Source organism: Brassica napus, chromosome A5 (genome assembly GCF_020379485.1).
Source record: "Brassica napus cultivar Da-Ae chromosome A5, Da-Ae, whole genome shotgun sequence".
Classification (NCBI taxonomy): domain Eukaryota; kingdom Viridiplantae; phylum Streptophyta; class Magnoliopsida; order Brassicales; family Brassicaceae; genus Brassica; species Brassica napus.
The window spans coordinates 22,774,135-22,787,164 of NC_063438.1; the positions used below are offsets into that span (position 1 = coordinate 22,774,135).

The following is a 13,030-nucleotide window of genomic DNA, read 5'->3' on the forward strand; positions in this document are numbered from 1 at the left end:
GGTCTCGAGCCCTAATTATTCGATTTTGAATTTATTCAAGTTAACCAAACTTCGGTTAGAGATTTAAGCTTTGGAAGGAATCACTTAGCAGTGGTCTTTCACTAGTGTCATTAGATAAAACGCTGTGGTGTGTAGCTTTGGTTTGATTAAAATCTCGAACTAGCTCCATTTGAAAGACAACTTAAGGTGGTTAACAATTGAGCTGCAGCCTGTATTCCTGTTGGACCATTTTCATGTTCACCAGAAACTTTCGAATATTTAAAACTTTAATATACTTTCGTTGGATTATTCTGTACATCCTGTTACTTTTTTCTTATGCTCGCTCTTTGACATTCGCTAGTTTATGCTGATTTCTGAGCTTTGTTATTCTATCACCACATTCTTGTCACTACCACACGACTTTATCTTCTATTAGTAAGCTACATTCTTTTTTAATCTATGGCTCATATTTGGACCATATAGGATGTTATTGGTGCTGCTGAGACAGGCTCTGGAATGACGCTTGCTGTTGTTGCCCATGCTACAACGCCTTTTGGATGAGCGCGAAATGGTTGGTAGAATGCATGCGTTGAAGGGTGAGGAAGCGCAAAAATATTCTGCAGATGGGCTTACTTACGAGTTTTTATGGCCGAGCCTTAAGATTTAGGGGATTGTAGATGATTTATTAAAGATTTCAGCTAAATTTTTTTTTTGATAAATTTAAAGACCTAACAAAAAAATTTTAGAAACTTGATTCTATTTAAGTTTTCCAGAAATTTTGGGGCTTAAAATCAATGTTTCGTTAAGCTTTGCCTGTTTATCATTCCTAAAACTAGGGAACTTGCGCTACAGGTATACTTTTATAACATGTTCTTTTTTCTTCTCTTGTGGGTTGGGTTGAGCACAAGGAAGCTTTAAGTTACAATTCCAACTTTTATATTTATTTTCAGGTGACAGATCATCTTAAGAATGCTGCGAAAAGTCTAGGCACAGTTGCTAGTCTTTCTCTGTGTTGGATGAGCAATCATCGTCTGGTGAAGTGAATTCTATTGAGGTTTTATCTGAACGAGCTGGAATGAGAAATAATGCCATCATTGATCTGACAACTGCAGAGATGGTATTTAGGGACTTATTCAAGGACACATTGTTCGTTTCTACAAAACTACTCTGTCCGGGAACATGACTTTTTGATTAGTACAATGCTCTAGTTGCATGCTGGTGCTAAAAGCGAGCCATGACATGCATAACAAAAAATATAAAGCTTGATTCAGTCTTACACCATCATACTATTTCTTTCCTCGACTATAATAGCTCTGTTCTTTTACTGGACGCAGCTTCCGCGTCTATGACACAAAAATATAAGAGGATTAAACATGACACGTCAGCAACAAGTTAAAACAGAAAGTTAAAGGGTGTTAATAATTGACGCGAGCTACACGTCAACGTATGTTTAGGAGACGCAGATAAATCCAGCGATGATGAAACACGGAAAATACGAGTAGCGGCAACCGCCGACGGGAGATGTATAACGACCCTGCACTTAGATTGCTTTTTCTTGTTTGTTAATTTTTCGCCGCAGTCGCCGACTCTGCGTCCATGAAAAGAACAGAGCTAATAACATCATGACAACATAAATTATGATCACTCAGAACTCAAAAGCCATATATTAAAAGGTACATTCAAGAGTAAAGCTTTTTAATGTTATAATAACGCCAACAAATACCAAAAAAAAAAACTGTTACTAAGCCCTACTGATTTAATTTAAAGGATCTCATTTACAAAAAAAAAAAAAAAACAGGCACACAAGCTATCACAACTTTACAACCCAAAATAAACTCTGTCAACTAACTTTAACTGACAGCAAACTGTTTTTCCTTTTCTTCTTACCTTTGCATCTGATGATCTGAACTCGAGTTATTATTAGCTGCCGATGAACTCGATGGCCGTCCGTTCTCATTCCCTGATTTATCTGCAGTAACAGCAACCCCTACGCCCCATCTTCTCGAAGCTTCCGATGGCTCAATCACTTTAACTGAACCATCAGAAAGTCCAACTGCTAACTGATTCGGTTCTTGTGGATGTGTTGTGATCACTTGTGGAATGATCGGTGCACTATCACAGAAAAAAACAAAACACATTTGGTTCAAGAAAATGTATATGGTCAAAAGACTATATTAGCAAAAGCTTCTTCACCTGTTGGGTGTTGGTTGAGGCATGTAAGCAGAAGGAGCAATGCGACATCTGAGTCTCAAGGAATCAGCATCAAAGACAGCAATGTTTCCATCAGCGAATGATGCGTAAACCAGCTGGCTGTTGCATGAGTAAGATGCAGAGGTTATGGGAGAAGAGAGAGCTTCTTGTGGCACCCACTGCAACAAGTACATTGTCGTCATTATCATTCAAGATAGGACGAGGTAACAAAAAAAGGAAAGATCCTTTGGTTTATACCTTATGTATACATTCCATCTTTGTAGCATCGTAAATGGCAAGCTGCGTCTCATGTGAAACCAACAGATGGACTTGGTCGTTGTGGAACTGGACACGTGTGTCACCCACCGGTGCTTTTCCAGGTGGAAGTGATATCGCCGAAGATTTCTTCTTTTCCCATGTGTCAGCGGTCCAAAAGAAGAGCTGTAATAAGAAGTAAAGAGAGTTTAAAAGCCAGCATGTATTTGAAAGCTTCAATAACAATTACTATGCGTTACCTGAGCATCAGCACCAGAAGAGACGAGGGTATTGAGTGCAGTAGAGAATGCTAGACCGGTTATATGCTTCTGGTGACCTTTCAGCTTTGTTTTCACCTTATAGATCAAAAGACATTATCTCATGTATGTAAGAGGTGAATCGCTAACTACACACCACAGAATCAAGAGTTGTATATCATTATACCTCATCAACCCTGACGTTGTAGATATGGATACTAGAGTCTTCCATACCGATTGCAATAATGTTGTTATCCTGAGGGTGAAATGCCAAAAATGTTGAAGCTGGTGGTGGTGGCATGAACGTTGTCATTACCTATCAACAAAGTGACAAAAGATGTCAATCTCTAAGAGAATAACAAAGTAAGTGAAGTTTGATTTGAAAACTGCTTACTTTGAAAGTCATCATATTGAATAAGGAAACCTTTCCACCACAAGCTGACATCACGTAAGAGTCGTTCTTAGAAAGCGCTATACATGGCACAGCTGATTCAGGATTCTCAGAAACATCGTTTGCCATTAGGAGACCGCTGTTAGGCTGCCAATGCTGTGGAGTTAAGTTTGCAGTTGCCTTCCCAGTTGGATTCTGCTCATTGCGGCTCCACTTCCATAGTCTTTGAACACCATTTGCTCCCAGAGCCAATACGCCAACACCGGAATTAGTATAAAGAAGCCGAGCAACCTTTAGGGATTGACATAGCAGACAAAAGATTAGTTCCAAGATTACAAGATTAATAATATTAATGAACATGACGCTGAGACGACAACAGACCTTGCTCACAGAATCCTTGCTATCTGGCATGGTCACTTGTCTGCACTGAGTGGGATCAACAATCTCTGTTAGCTCCAAGGGTTTAGACTTATCAACAACAGATTCCAAGTTTCTTGGCTTTTCTATACTTCTTGACATTGCCTCAATCCCATTCTGCATATGTCATAACACCAAAGTTAGATGACTACATACTGTAAACAAAACTAAACTAAACAAAGCCACAATTCTAATATTCCCATAAGGATTCTTGAGTGAAAATGAATATGTAAAAAAAAGAAGATATATCAAATTATTAATCATACAGGAATTGGTGTGGGCCTTGCAGGAGAGCTTGTGTCCATGTGTTCAATTTTACCAACAACTGGGCTCAGGGCTGAAACCATTGCGGAAGTTGATACCTGGATCACAAGCATATCAACACTTGAGTTAAAACTGGACAAAATAGCTCATGTCAAAAGAAGATCAATAATCCAACCTTCATCTCGATGGAGGCTTTAGATGCTTCATATGCTCTTAAGGTTCTAAGACCATCCGCATTTGCAAGGATCTTGAATCCGTTATCCGCTGTACTGACTGCAAGAAGATTTCCTTCCTTGTTGAACCTCAAACGTGGAAGACTCTGATGATAACAACACAGGTACATACAAATCAGTCATGCAACAGGATCCAAAAATACTTAAAGAGCAAATGAACAAGACATCCTTCTTACCGGAAGTCCTCCTTCAGCCTCAATAGTAGTCAACAGATTTGTATTATCCATGTCCCAGAACTTGACTTGATTATCTTCACCAACAGCCAAGAAACGGTTACGAGTTGTATCAAACTGAACAACTCCATTTGATTTCTTCCTAAACCCTACATAGGTCCTCTTCAGTGCACCTTCGCTCTCATTCCACTCAACAAGGAAAGAGTCTCCTTCTTTACTCGTTCCACAAGAAAATAACCTGAAACCACAGCAAATGTTACTCAACTATTTACAAGAGCTTTTCTATTAATGCAGAGACATATTCATATAAGAAGTATTGACCTGCTTCCATCAGCACTGTATAACATCGTTGTACACCACTGTCCTGGTGCGTCGTAATCAACCCGAGAACCAACGTTATCATAGAGCCAAGCCTTGATCTTACCATCAAGAGCAGTTGAGAATATAAACTGCATTGTAAAAAGAGAAAATTATAAATTACATGAAAATGAAAAAGTTTATTTTTTATAAACAAAGAGATGCTTCTAGTTCTACCTGAATATTTTCCTTCTGGTGAGGGCAAATGGAATAAACCGATGCCTCGTGGCCTTCAAAGGTGTAAAGCTTCTTCCCGTTTATATCCCACACCTTGATCAATTTGTCATCCCCACAAGTCACAATACATATTTGCTTGTTTGGGTGGGCGAACGCCAAGTCATTCACACGGCCGACATGAGCTTCAATCTAATACACAGAAAACATATAGACTAATTAAGTTTGGTGCCACAAAGACAAGAGAAAAGAATATTAAAACATACCTCAAGGTGTTGGCGTAGGTCTGAGCCTTGGTACGCATATACATGAATCAGATGTTTAGTAAATGAAACACCTGTAGACAGCAAATGATACACAAGTTCAAACTCTGTGTCTAATTGAAGCTAAAACTGTATCTTTGGAACGGTTTCTTGAGCCTAGTTGTAATGAGAACAATCTACATATAATACCATACCAATGAAATTTCCATCTGGGCTCCATGCTACACGAGTGACGGATATTGATGGTTCTTTGACAATAGTACCCTGAGAAGAACATTTACCAGGTGAGTACTAAAATAGTAAAATTTCATCTCATAAGACAGAACATAACATATATCACTCAAGGCTGTGTATTAACCTGGAGGACACCAGAACAAGCGGACATATTCCATATCTTAAAAGGCTCTGTGACGATCTTCTCTCTGGATCCAACTTCCCACAAGCTGACTTCGCCGCTCGAACCGCCAACTAAAAGTAACAGAGATGTTAAGAAACAAGAGCCAACAAAAAATGCTCAAACTCTACTAAGCTCTTCATGGTAGTAAATAGACTGACCAGCGAGTAAAGTGTGATGCGCAGGGTGAAAATCCATGCTCATCACCACCGAACCTTGGCGCATTGTACTCACAACATTTCTAGGGAGGTCATCAAGTGACGCAGAGGGAGGATGAGAATGAGCAGGATATGTGACCTGTGAATTTTGCAAAAGATACTCAAACATCAGAAACAAACATTCCAAAGCCACGAGAGTTCCAAGGCAGTTACCTCATTTTGTGCAGACCGTAAACGTCTCATGAGCTGGTCGTGATCAGCAGCATTCTGATAATCCATCAATCCTAGAGAGTTTGACGGTGGTCTAGGATGTTTCAGAGCATTAACTGTTGTAACCAAACACAGCAACTAAGATTTAGATCAAACCAAAGAGGTCAAATCCAAACAATTGTCAGATGAAATCTACCTTGATTTGGCTGCTGCATAGGAAAAGGAGAAGTAGAAGCCACGACACCAGATGGAACTGATGAGGAAGGATTTGGGTTAGCCATCCAGCCAGCTAGAGCATTGGGATTAGGAGCCGGAGCAGGAGTAGGTTGAAAGGGCTGTGCACATACATCACAGTTTCATTAACTCTCAAAATCTAAAACATTGAAGTAATAATAATAGAAAAAGAGAAGTAAGAAAGTAAGAGATCCTAACTCCACCATGTACTCCAAGAGGAACAAAGTTAGAAGGTCTAGCAACAGCCGCAACAGGAAGATTCACAGGAGTGAGTGCACGAGCACCACCGTTTGCTGCATTGCAAGAGTGATCCAAGAACAATGTCTTGATGTCAGGATTAGGCCTCGGGTTTTTACATAGCTGGTGCTGCCAATTCAAGCTGCAACACCAAAATAAAAACATTAAACACTTAAACTCATCTCTCTTTCAATAAAGAAAGCATCTTAATTCACCTTTGATTAATCAAAGTTCTCAGGCGAGAAGCCTTGAAGCTAGGGAAGGCTAGCTTCTCTCTAAACAGAGGATTCGCCTCGATGAGCTTCTTCAACTCAGTGTACATTATATTCCTCGCTGACTTTGTATCACCATACTTAGACAATTGCTCGTTCTCCCTGTGGACATATAACAAAACACTAAAGGGTCTGCCTTACAAATTATTTAAATGCAAATTAACTTACCTGAAATTCTCAAGAGTGAGAAGCTGAGTAATCTCTTTGTAAAGCTCCTCGTTAAAGGTAGCAAAGACTTTCAAGTCTTTAGCTAATATCTCAACAGCTTTTGCTCTGTCATTACTGAAAAACAAAACGGTAACTATCATTAATTCAACAACACACCAAAACAGCAAACGACTAAAAAAGAGTAAGTAAACAATTTACCGATCTAGAGCTTCGAGATACTTTTGCTTCCTGATCTCGAAGAAAATCTTCATAGAGTAACGATTATCATCAACTTTGGTAAACCCTGAGAGATACTTCTCCACTTCATCCCACTCACCAGCTAAAGCTTTCTCTTCAAAGTACTTTATATTAAAGTAGAACCCAGATTCCTGCTCTAGCCTTTTAACACAAATCAAAACCAAAATTACAAAAAACTCATCCAACACAAAACCTTAACAGACAAAGAACAAGAAGACTTACTTGTGAACAGATTCCTTGAACTTCTCTTCATCTAAGAACTGGAGGATTAAGAAAACTAACTCTCTGCTCAGAGACGACATTTCATTAACCTCTCCAAGGTTCGGATCTGGTGTGTTTCGTCAGAGACGGGTTTTGATTAAGTCGTCGTCTGGAAATGGTTTTCTAGGGTTTTTTGTTCTCCTCCATCTACAAACGAAAAAGGCTGACCCTCAGAGACAGAGATAGAAGGTTGATAAGTTATCTCACTTATCAGTGATAAGCGCTCTTGGTTTTATATAAGCTGATAACCTCGTTGATCTGCGCTGTTTGGTCTGATCCTTTTGCTTGGATTTTATCTGATGCGCTTACGCCCACGAAAAAGCGGAAGTGTGGATCCAAGAACTCTTTGTCGGTAGCTTGTTATAACACGTGGCGGGTTATAGTGCGGATCTGTTAAATGAAAAAGGTAGGATGCGAAGTAGAGGATAATTACTCGTAAGTGGACGCGGATCCGAGAGATGGAATTGAAGTGGATTGAGCAGAGTTCAGTTGCGTCCGCCACATGTTACGTTGTCAGGGGGGATGACGTGGTCTCGGTATCTCCGTTCATCTCGTAGCGCGATTTTATCGTGAGAAATATGAGAGATCGTCTCGCTATTACTACTTGAAAGTTACAGGGCTGCTACCAAGTCGAGCTAATACTTTGTCGACTGGTTATTAAAATATTAGTTGTACGTGAGCTGATTTATAATGAAAACAGTCTTTTTTTTTGCGTGTAAATGTTAAGATAAAAAGAGCAATTTACTGGATATTCAAGCATAAAAATGAAGAATATACTCATTCTACGGTATTATATTTTCGATGTGATAAGTTACGCCAAAAATAATTTTTTTTGGAGCGCGTGCGCATGGAGAAAAAATACAAAGTGAAAAAAAAAATAGACAGTAGACTATATTATATTCAATGTAGTATGGTTACATTATCGAACATACAAATGACCTCTAATTACAATATGTTTATACTTCTATATGTCACTGCATAAGTTCTAAGTGGTGTACTGTATTTGTTGTGAGAAAGAAAAGATGATTCAATGTGGAAACAGATGAATAAACTACTTTAAGAAACATGGAAATAAACTGTTGTAAAGTGTATTTGTAAGCTATATTATATTACAAACGTTATAGTATTGTAGTTGTTATGAGCCATGTAAATCATAATGTGTAAGAGAACATACTATTTGCGGAGGTGTTTGTTGCACTATCGCCGGAGTTGCCCACTTTTCAATTATGAAACTTAATTATACTATATTTGATACTATAACACATTGTATATTTAAATGGTATAGTCTTTGTTTTACTGGTTCAAGGTGTTTAACTTTTTGACCATTGCCAATTTTGGTAATATATTATATGGTATGTAATCGCTTATAATTGCTTAGTTTTAATCCATATTCAAAACCGAGGCTGAACAGTCGATTATGCAGCCGCAAAAACGCTCCTCGGAGTCCAACTATGACATTTTGACCAACTCGGTAATTAAAATCGATCAATGGTCAATAAACCATTTAATGCCAACTGATTGCCATCTAATCGGATTAATAACCGATTTATTGCTAAATAAATTTGACTAAAGCCCAACTTAAATACGGACCCGACTATATTATAGCCCATTTGCGTTTTCTTAAGAAAACAACATGTCTTATTTATAAGGAGTGTATTCTTGACAAACTTCAACATGCTCAATGTAGGATGTTTAAATTTGTCTCTCATTAAAATTTTAAAATAATCAATCAAAACTATCGCTTTAGAGAATTGAAGCCAATACTCAAAGTCAACCATGCATCTACCACTAGGCTACATTATAATATCACTGCCCTTCCTCCAAACAAACTAATGTACATATATATTTGAAAATAAAGAAAATGTTAAAAATAAATCCATGATTAATCTCTGATCTTCATAGAGTAACGATTATCATCAACTTTGGTAAACCCTGAGAGATACTTCTCCACTTCATCCCACTCACCAGCTAAAGCTTTCTCTTCAAAGTACTTTATATTAAAGTAGAACCCAGATTCCTGCTCTAGCCTTTTAACACACAAACACAAATCAAAGCCAAATTTACAAAACTCATCCAACACAAAACCTTAACAGACAAAGAACAAGAAGACTTACTTGTGAACAGATTCCTTGAACTTCTCTTCATCTAAGAACTGAAGGATCAAGAAAACTAACTCTCTGCTCAGAGACGACATTTCATTAACCTCTCCAAGGTTCGGATCTGGTGTGTTTCGTCAGAGACGGGTTTTGATTAAGTCGTCGTTTGGAAAATGGTTTTCTAGGGTTTTTTGTTCTCCTCCATCTACAAACGAAAAAGGCTGACCCTCAGAGACAGGATAGAAGGTTGATAAGTTGTCACCCTTATTTGTCACGCTTATCAGTGATAAGCGCTCTTGGTTTTATATAAGCTGATAACCTCGTTGATCTGCGCTGTTTGGTCTGATCCTTTTGCTTGGATTTTATCTGATGCGCTTACGCCCACGAAAAAGCGGAAGTGTGGATCCAAGAACTCGCTGTCGGTAGTTTATTATAACACGTGGCGGATTATTGTGCGGATCTGTTAAATGAAAACGGTGAGATGCGAAGTAGAGGATAATTACTCGTAAGTGGACGCGGATCCGAGAGATGGAATTGAAGTGGATTGAGCAGAGTTCAGTTGCGTCCGCCACATGTTACGTTGTCAGGGGGGATGACGTGGTCTCGGTATCTCCGTTCATCTCGTAGCGCGATTTTATCGTGAGAAATACGAGAGATCCTCTCGCTATTACTACTTGAAAGTTATAGGGCTGCTACCAAATCGAGCCAATACTTTGTCGACTGCTTATTAAAATATTAGTTGTACGTGAGCTGATTTATAATGAAAACAGTTTTTTTTTTGTGTGTAAATGTTAAGATAAAAAAAGCAATTTACTGGATATTCAAGCATAAAAATGAAGAATATACTCATTTTACGGTATTATATTTTCGATGTGTAGTTACACCAAAAATAATTTCTTTTGGAGTGCATGCGCGTAGAAAAAAATGTAAAATGAAAAAAGGTGGACAGTAGACTATACTATATTCAATGTAGTATGGTTACATTATCGAACATACAAATGACCTCTAATTACAATATGTTTATACTTCTATATGTCACTGCGTAAGTTCTAAGTGGTGTACTGTATTTGTTGTGAGAAAGAAAAGATGATCCAGTATGGAAACAGATGAATAAACTACTTTAAGAAACATGGAAATAAACTGTTGTAAAGTGTATTTATAAGCTATATTATATTACAAACGTTATAGTATTGTAGTTGTTATGAGCCATGTAAATCATAATGTGTAAGAGAACATACTATTTGCGGAGGTGTTTGTGGCACTATCGCCGGAGTTGTCCACTTTTCAATTATGAAACTTAATTATACTATATTTGATACTATAACACATTGTATATTTAAATGGTATAGTCTTTGTTTTACTGGTTCAAGGTGTTTAACTTTTTGACCATTGCCAATTTTGGTAATATATTATATGGTATGTAATCGCTTATAATTGCTTAGTTTTAATCCATGTTCAAAAACGAGGCTGAACAGTCGATTATGCAGCCGCAAAAACGCTCCTCGGAGTCCGACCTCCGACCATGGCGTTTTGACCAACTCGGTAATTAAAATCGATCAACGGTCAATAAACCATTTAATGCCAACTGATTGCCATCTAATCGGATTAATAACCGATTTATTGCTAAATAAATTAGACTAAAGCCCAACTTAAAGACGGACCCGACTATATTATAGCCCATTTGCGTTTTCTTAAGAAAGCATCATATCTTATTTATAAGGAGTGTATTCTTGACAAACTTCAACATGCTCAATGTAGGATGTTTAAATTTGTCTCTCATTAAAATTTTAAAATAATCAATCAAAACTATCGCTTTAGAGAATTGAAGCCAATACTCAAAGTCAACCATGCATCTACCACTAGGCTACATTATAATATCACTGCCCTTCCTTCAAACAAACTAATGTACATATATATTTGAAAATAAAGAAAATGTTAAAAATAAATCCATGATTAATTTCTGATTTTCTGTTAACTCGCTAGGCCCATAATGTCTGCCCGTCTAGCGCGATTCTGAACATGGATTTTAATCAATAAATATTACTACTTAATTCATAGCATGATACATCAACAAAGTATAACACTTATTTCTTACTGTAAAACCATATTTATATTCCATTTCACTAAATACAATATTACTAAACAAATTTACATTTAAGAAAAAGAAGAGTAACAAGGCGGAAGAAAATATATGATTAGCAGAGAAGAGAAATTGGTTGAAGTGCCAGAGTTGGTGAGAAGAAACCATTGCATAAGATGAAAGAAAAAATGAGACAGTGAAAAAAATAGAGTAAAGAGATAACCAGTGGTGACGGTGGTGGAAGAAAAAAATGATGGAGATGTGGCGTCAATGGTGGAAACGATGATGTGGCGAAGAGTAAAATATTAGTATATGGTGGTGAAAGAGAAAACAGTGGAGATAATAGCGAAAGATGTGATAGCGGCAAAAAATGAAACAATCAATGATAGAAATGATGGTAATGTTAAAAATAAAAATGATTGCGGCAGAAGAAAGTGAAATGACGAGAGAAAGAAAAGATGAAATTATAAATCGAGAGAGAAGAACAAAATGTGTGGTGTATGCCTTGTTCTAAAACGCGCCGCCTGGGACCGATTACTCGGCGAATAAACGTAAATCGGAGAGCCACCATGGCGTTTTGCCCCAATTCGCCCAAAAACTCGGATCCTTCGCAAAAGTTCGATTTTTTTCTAAATTGGAAGCTCAAAATCATAGATTTCTCTGCAAATCTATCATAATTGGCATAAACATAAGAAATAACAGTGAAAACGAGTAAGAATCGTGAAAAAAAAAAGCTGAGAACATCAAAATTAGGGTTTGTTCTCGACAGGTAAAAGGAAGAAGAAAGGGGTAGTTTCGTAAATTACCGTTTATTAAAGAGAAATGTAAAAAATCATAATAATACTCCTCTTAACCAACTCGAACCCGCGTGCTCTAAGCGAAATAAAAATCTCCCGAACCACTAGACTATGGTCAATTCTTGCAAACATTACACATTAATTATATGTATAATAAAAACACATAAAATTAATCCCCGATTAATTTCCGATTAATCTCCGATTATTTCATAAATCGCTAGGCGTTACTCGAGCGTACGCACAGCGCCTAGCGAGTTCTCGAACATGGGGTGTATGTAATACCAAAGGTAAGAAATCAATTAAACATAATATACATAGAATATCATAGCCAAACATTTGTTATGTGTAGAAACTTAATTTTTCATATACAATGGACATGTGGCCTAATTTTTCTGTAAATAAAACAATTGGTATGAATTCATATTTCAAATGCGAGTATAGCTTTCTTATTAAAATGTTTTATGTATTTTTGGGTCGAACAAAAATGTTTTTATTAAAATGTTTTGTATTGTTAAAAAGCCCCATAATATATTCATTTTTGTAAACTTCCAAAATAACATTCGAAAATACTAGAAGGTTAAATCTCAAACGAATGGAAATATATAACACAAATTAATAAATTTGGTTAGATATGTTTTTAGTTTGCACGTATGCGTTTATTTTGGGATATGTATCAGTAGAAGAAAAAAACATAATCTTTTTATCAAAAATAAGAAAAGCACATATTCTTAATTTATGTATATAACCATGGATAAAGTTAGTGCTAGTCTTCAACACTCATTCTTCAATACAGGTTATAAGATCATGTGCTTCCATCCGCTTTGAACATTGAAGTATATAAATCATCAGCCATTTTCAAGCAGAATCTTTAGTAACTTAGTTGGCTAACGCATGCAAAACAGTGACCATGAGTCCTGAGGTCCAACAATGGTA

The 13,030-nt window shown here is 37.1% G+C and overlaps 1 protein-coding gene across 1 annotated transcript; it reads right to left on the reverse strand.

Moving 5' to 3' along the window:
* Positions 1-1,192: 1,192 nt before the first annotated feature.
* LOC106452071 (topless-related protein 2) lies at positions 1,193-7,342 on the reverse strand. Its single transcript, XM_013894088.3, has 24 exons — positions 7,086-7,342; positions 6,825-7,004; positions 6,627-6,740; positions 6,402-6,560; positions 6,148-6,328; positions 5,912-6,050; positions 5,719-5,831; positions 5,509-5,644; positions 5,312-5,421; positions 5,148-5,217; positions 4,957-5,027; positions 4,694-4,882; positions 4,481-4,608; positions 4,163-4,397; positions 3,929-4,072; positions 3,756-3,851; positions 3,454-3,606; positions 3,076-3,363; positions 2,869-2,997; positions 2,685-2,780; positions 2,428-2,610; positions 2,173-2,348; positions 1,867-2,091; positions 1,193-1,567 (listed from the first exon to the last, which is right to left on the reverse strand). The coding sequence occupies exons 1-24, from the start codon at positions 7,163-7,165 to the stop codon at positions 1,372-1,374; spliced, it is 3,591 nt and encodes a 1,196-aa protein (XP_013749542.1). The 5' UTR covers positions 7,166-7,342; the 3' UTR covers positions 1,193-1,371.
* Between the last annotated feature and the right edge of the window lie 5,688 nt (positions 7,343-13,030).

Excerpts from the sequence above, each read along its gene's own strand:
- LOC106452071 (XM_013894088.3), bottom strand. The coding sequence starts at position 7,165 with ATGTCGTCTCTGAGCAGAGAGTTAGTTTTCTTAATCCTCCAGTTCTTA. Across the intron at positions 5,218-5,311 it reads CTTGTTCTGGTGTCCTCCAG|GGTACTATTGTCAAAGAACC; the intron begins GTTAATACACAG and ends TGTTCTTCTCAG. Across the intron at positions 3,852-3,928 it reads AAGCCTCCATCGAGATGAAG|GTATCAACTTCCGCAATGGT; the intron begins GTTGGATTATTG and ends CTTGTGATCCAG.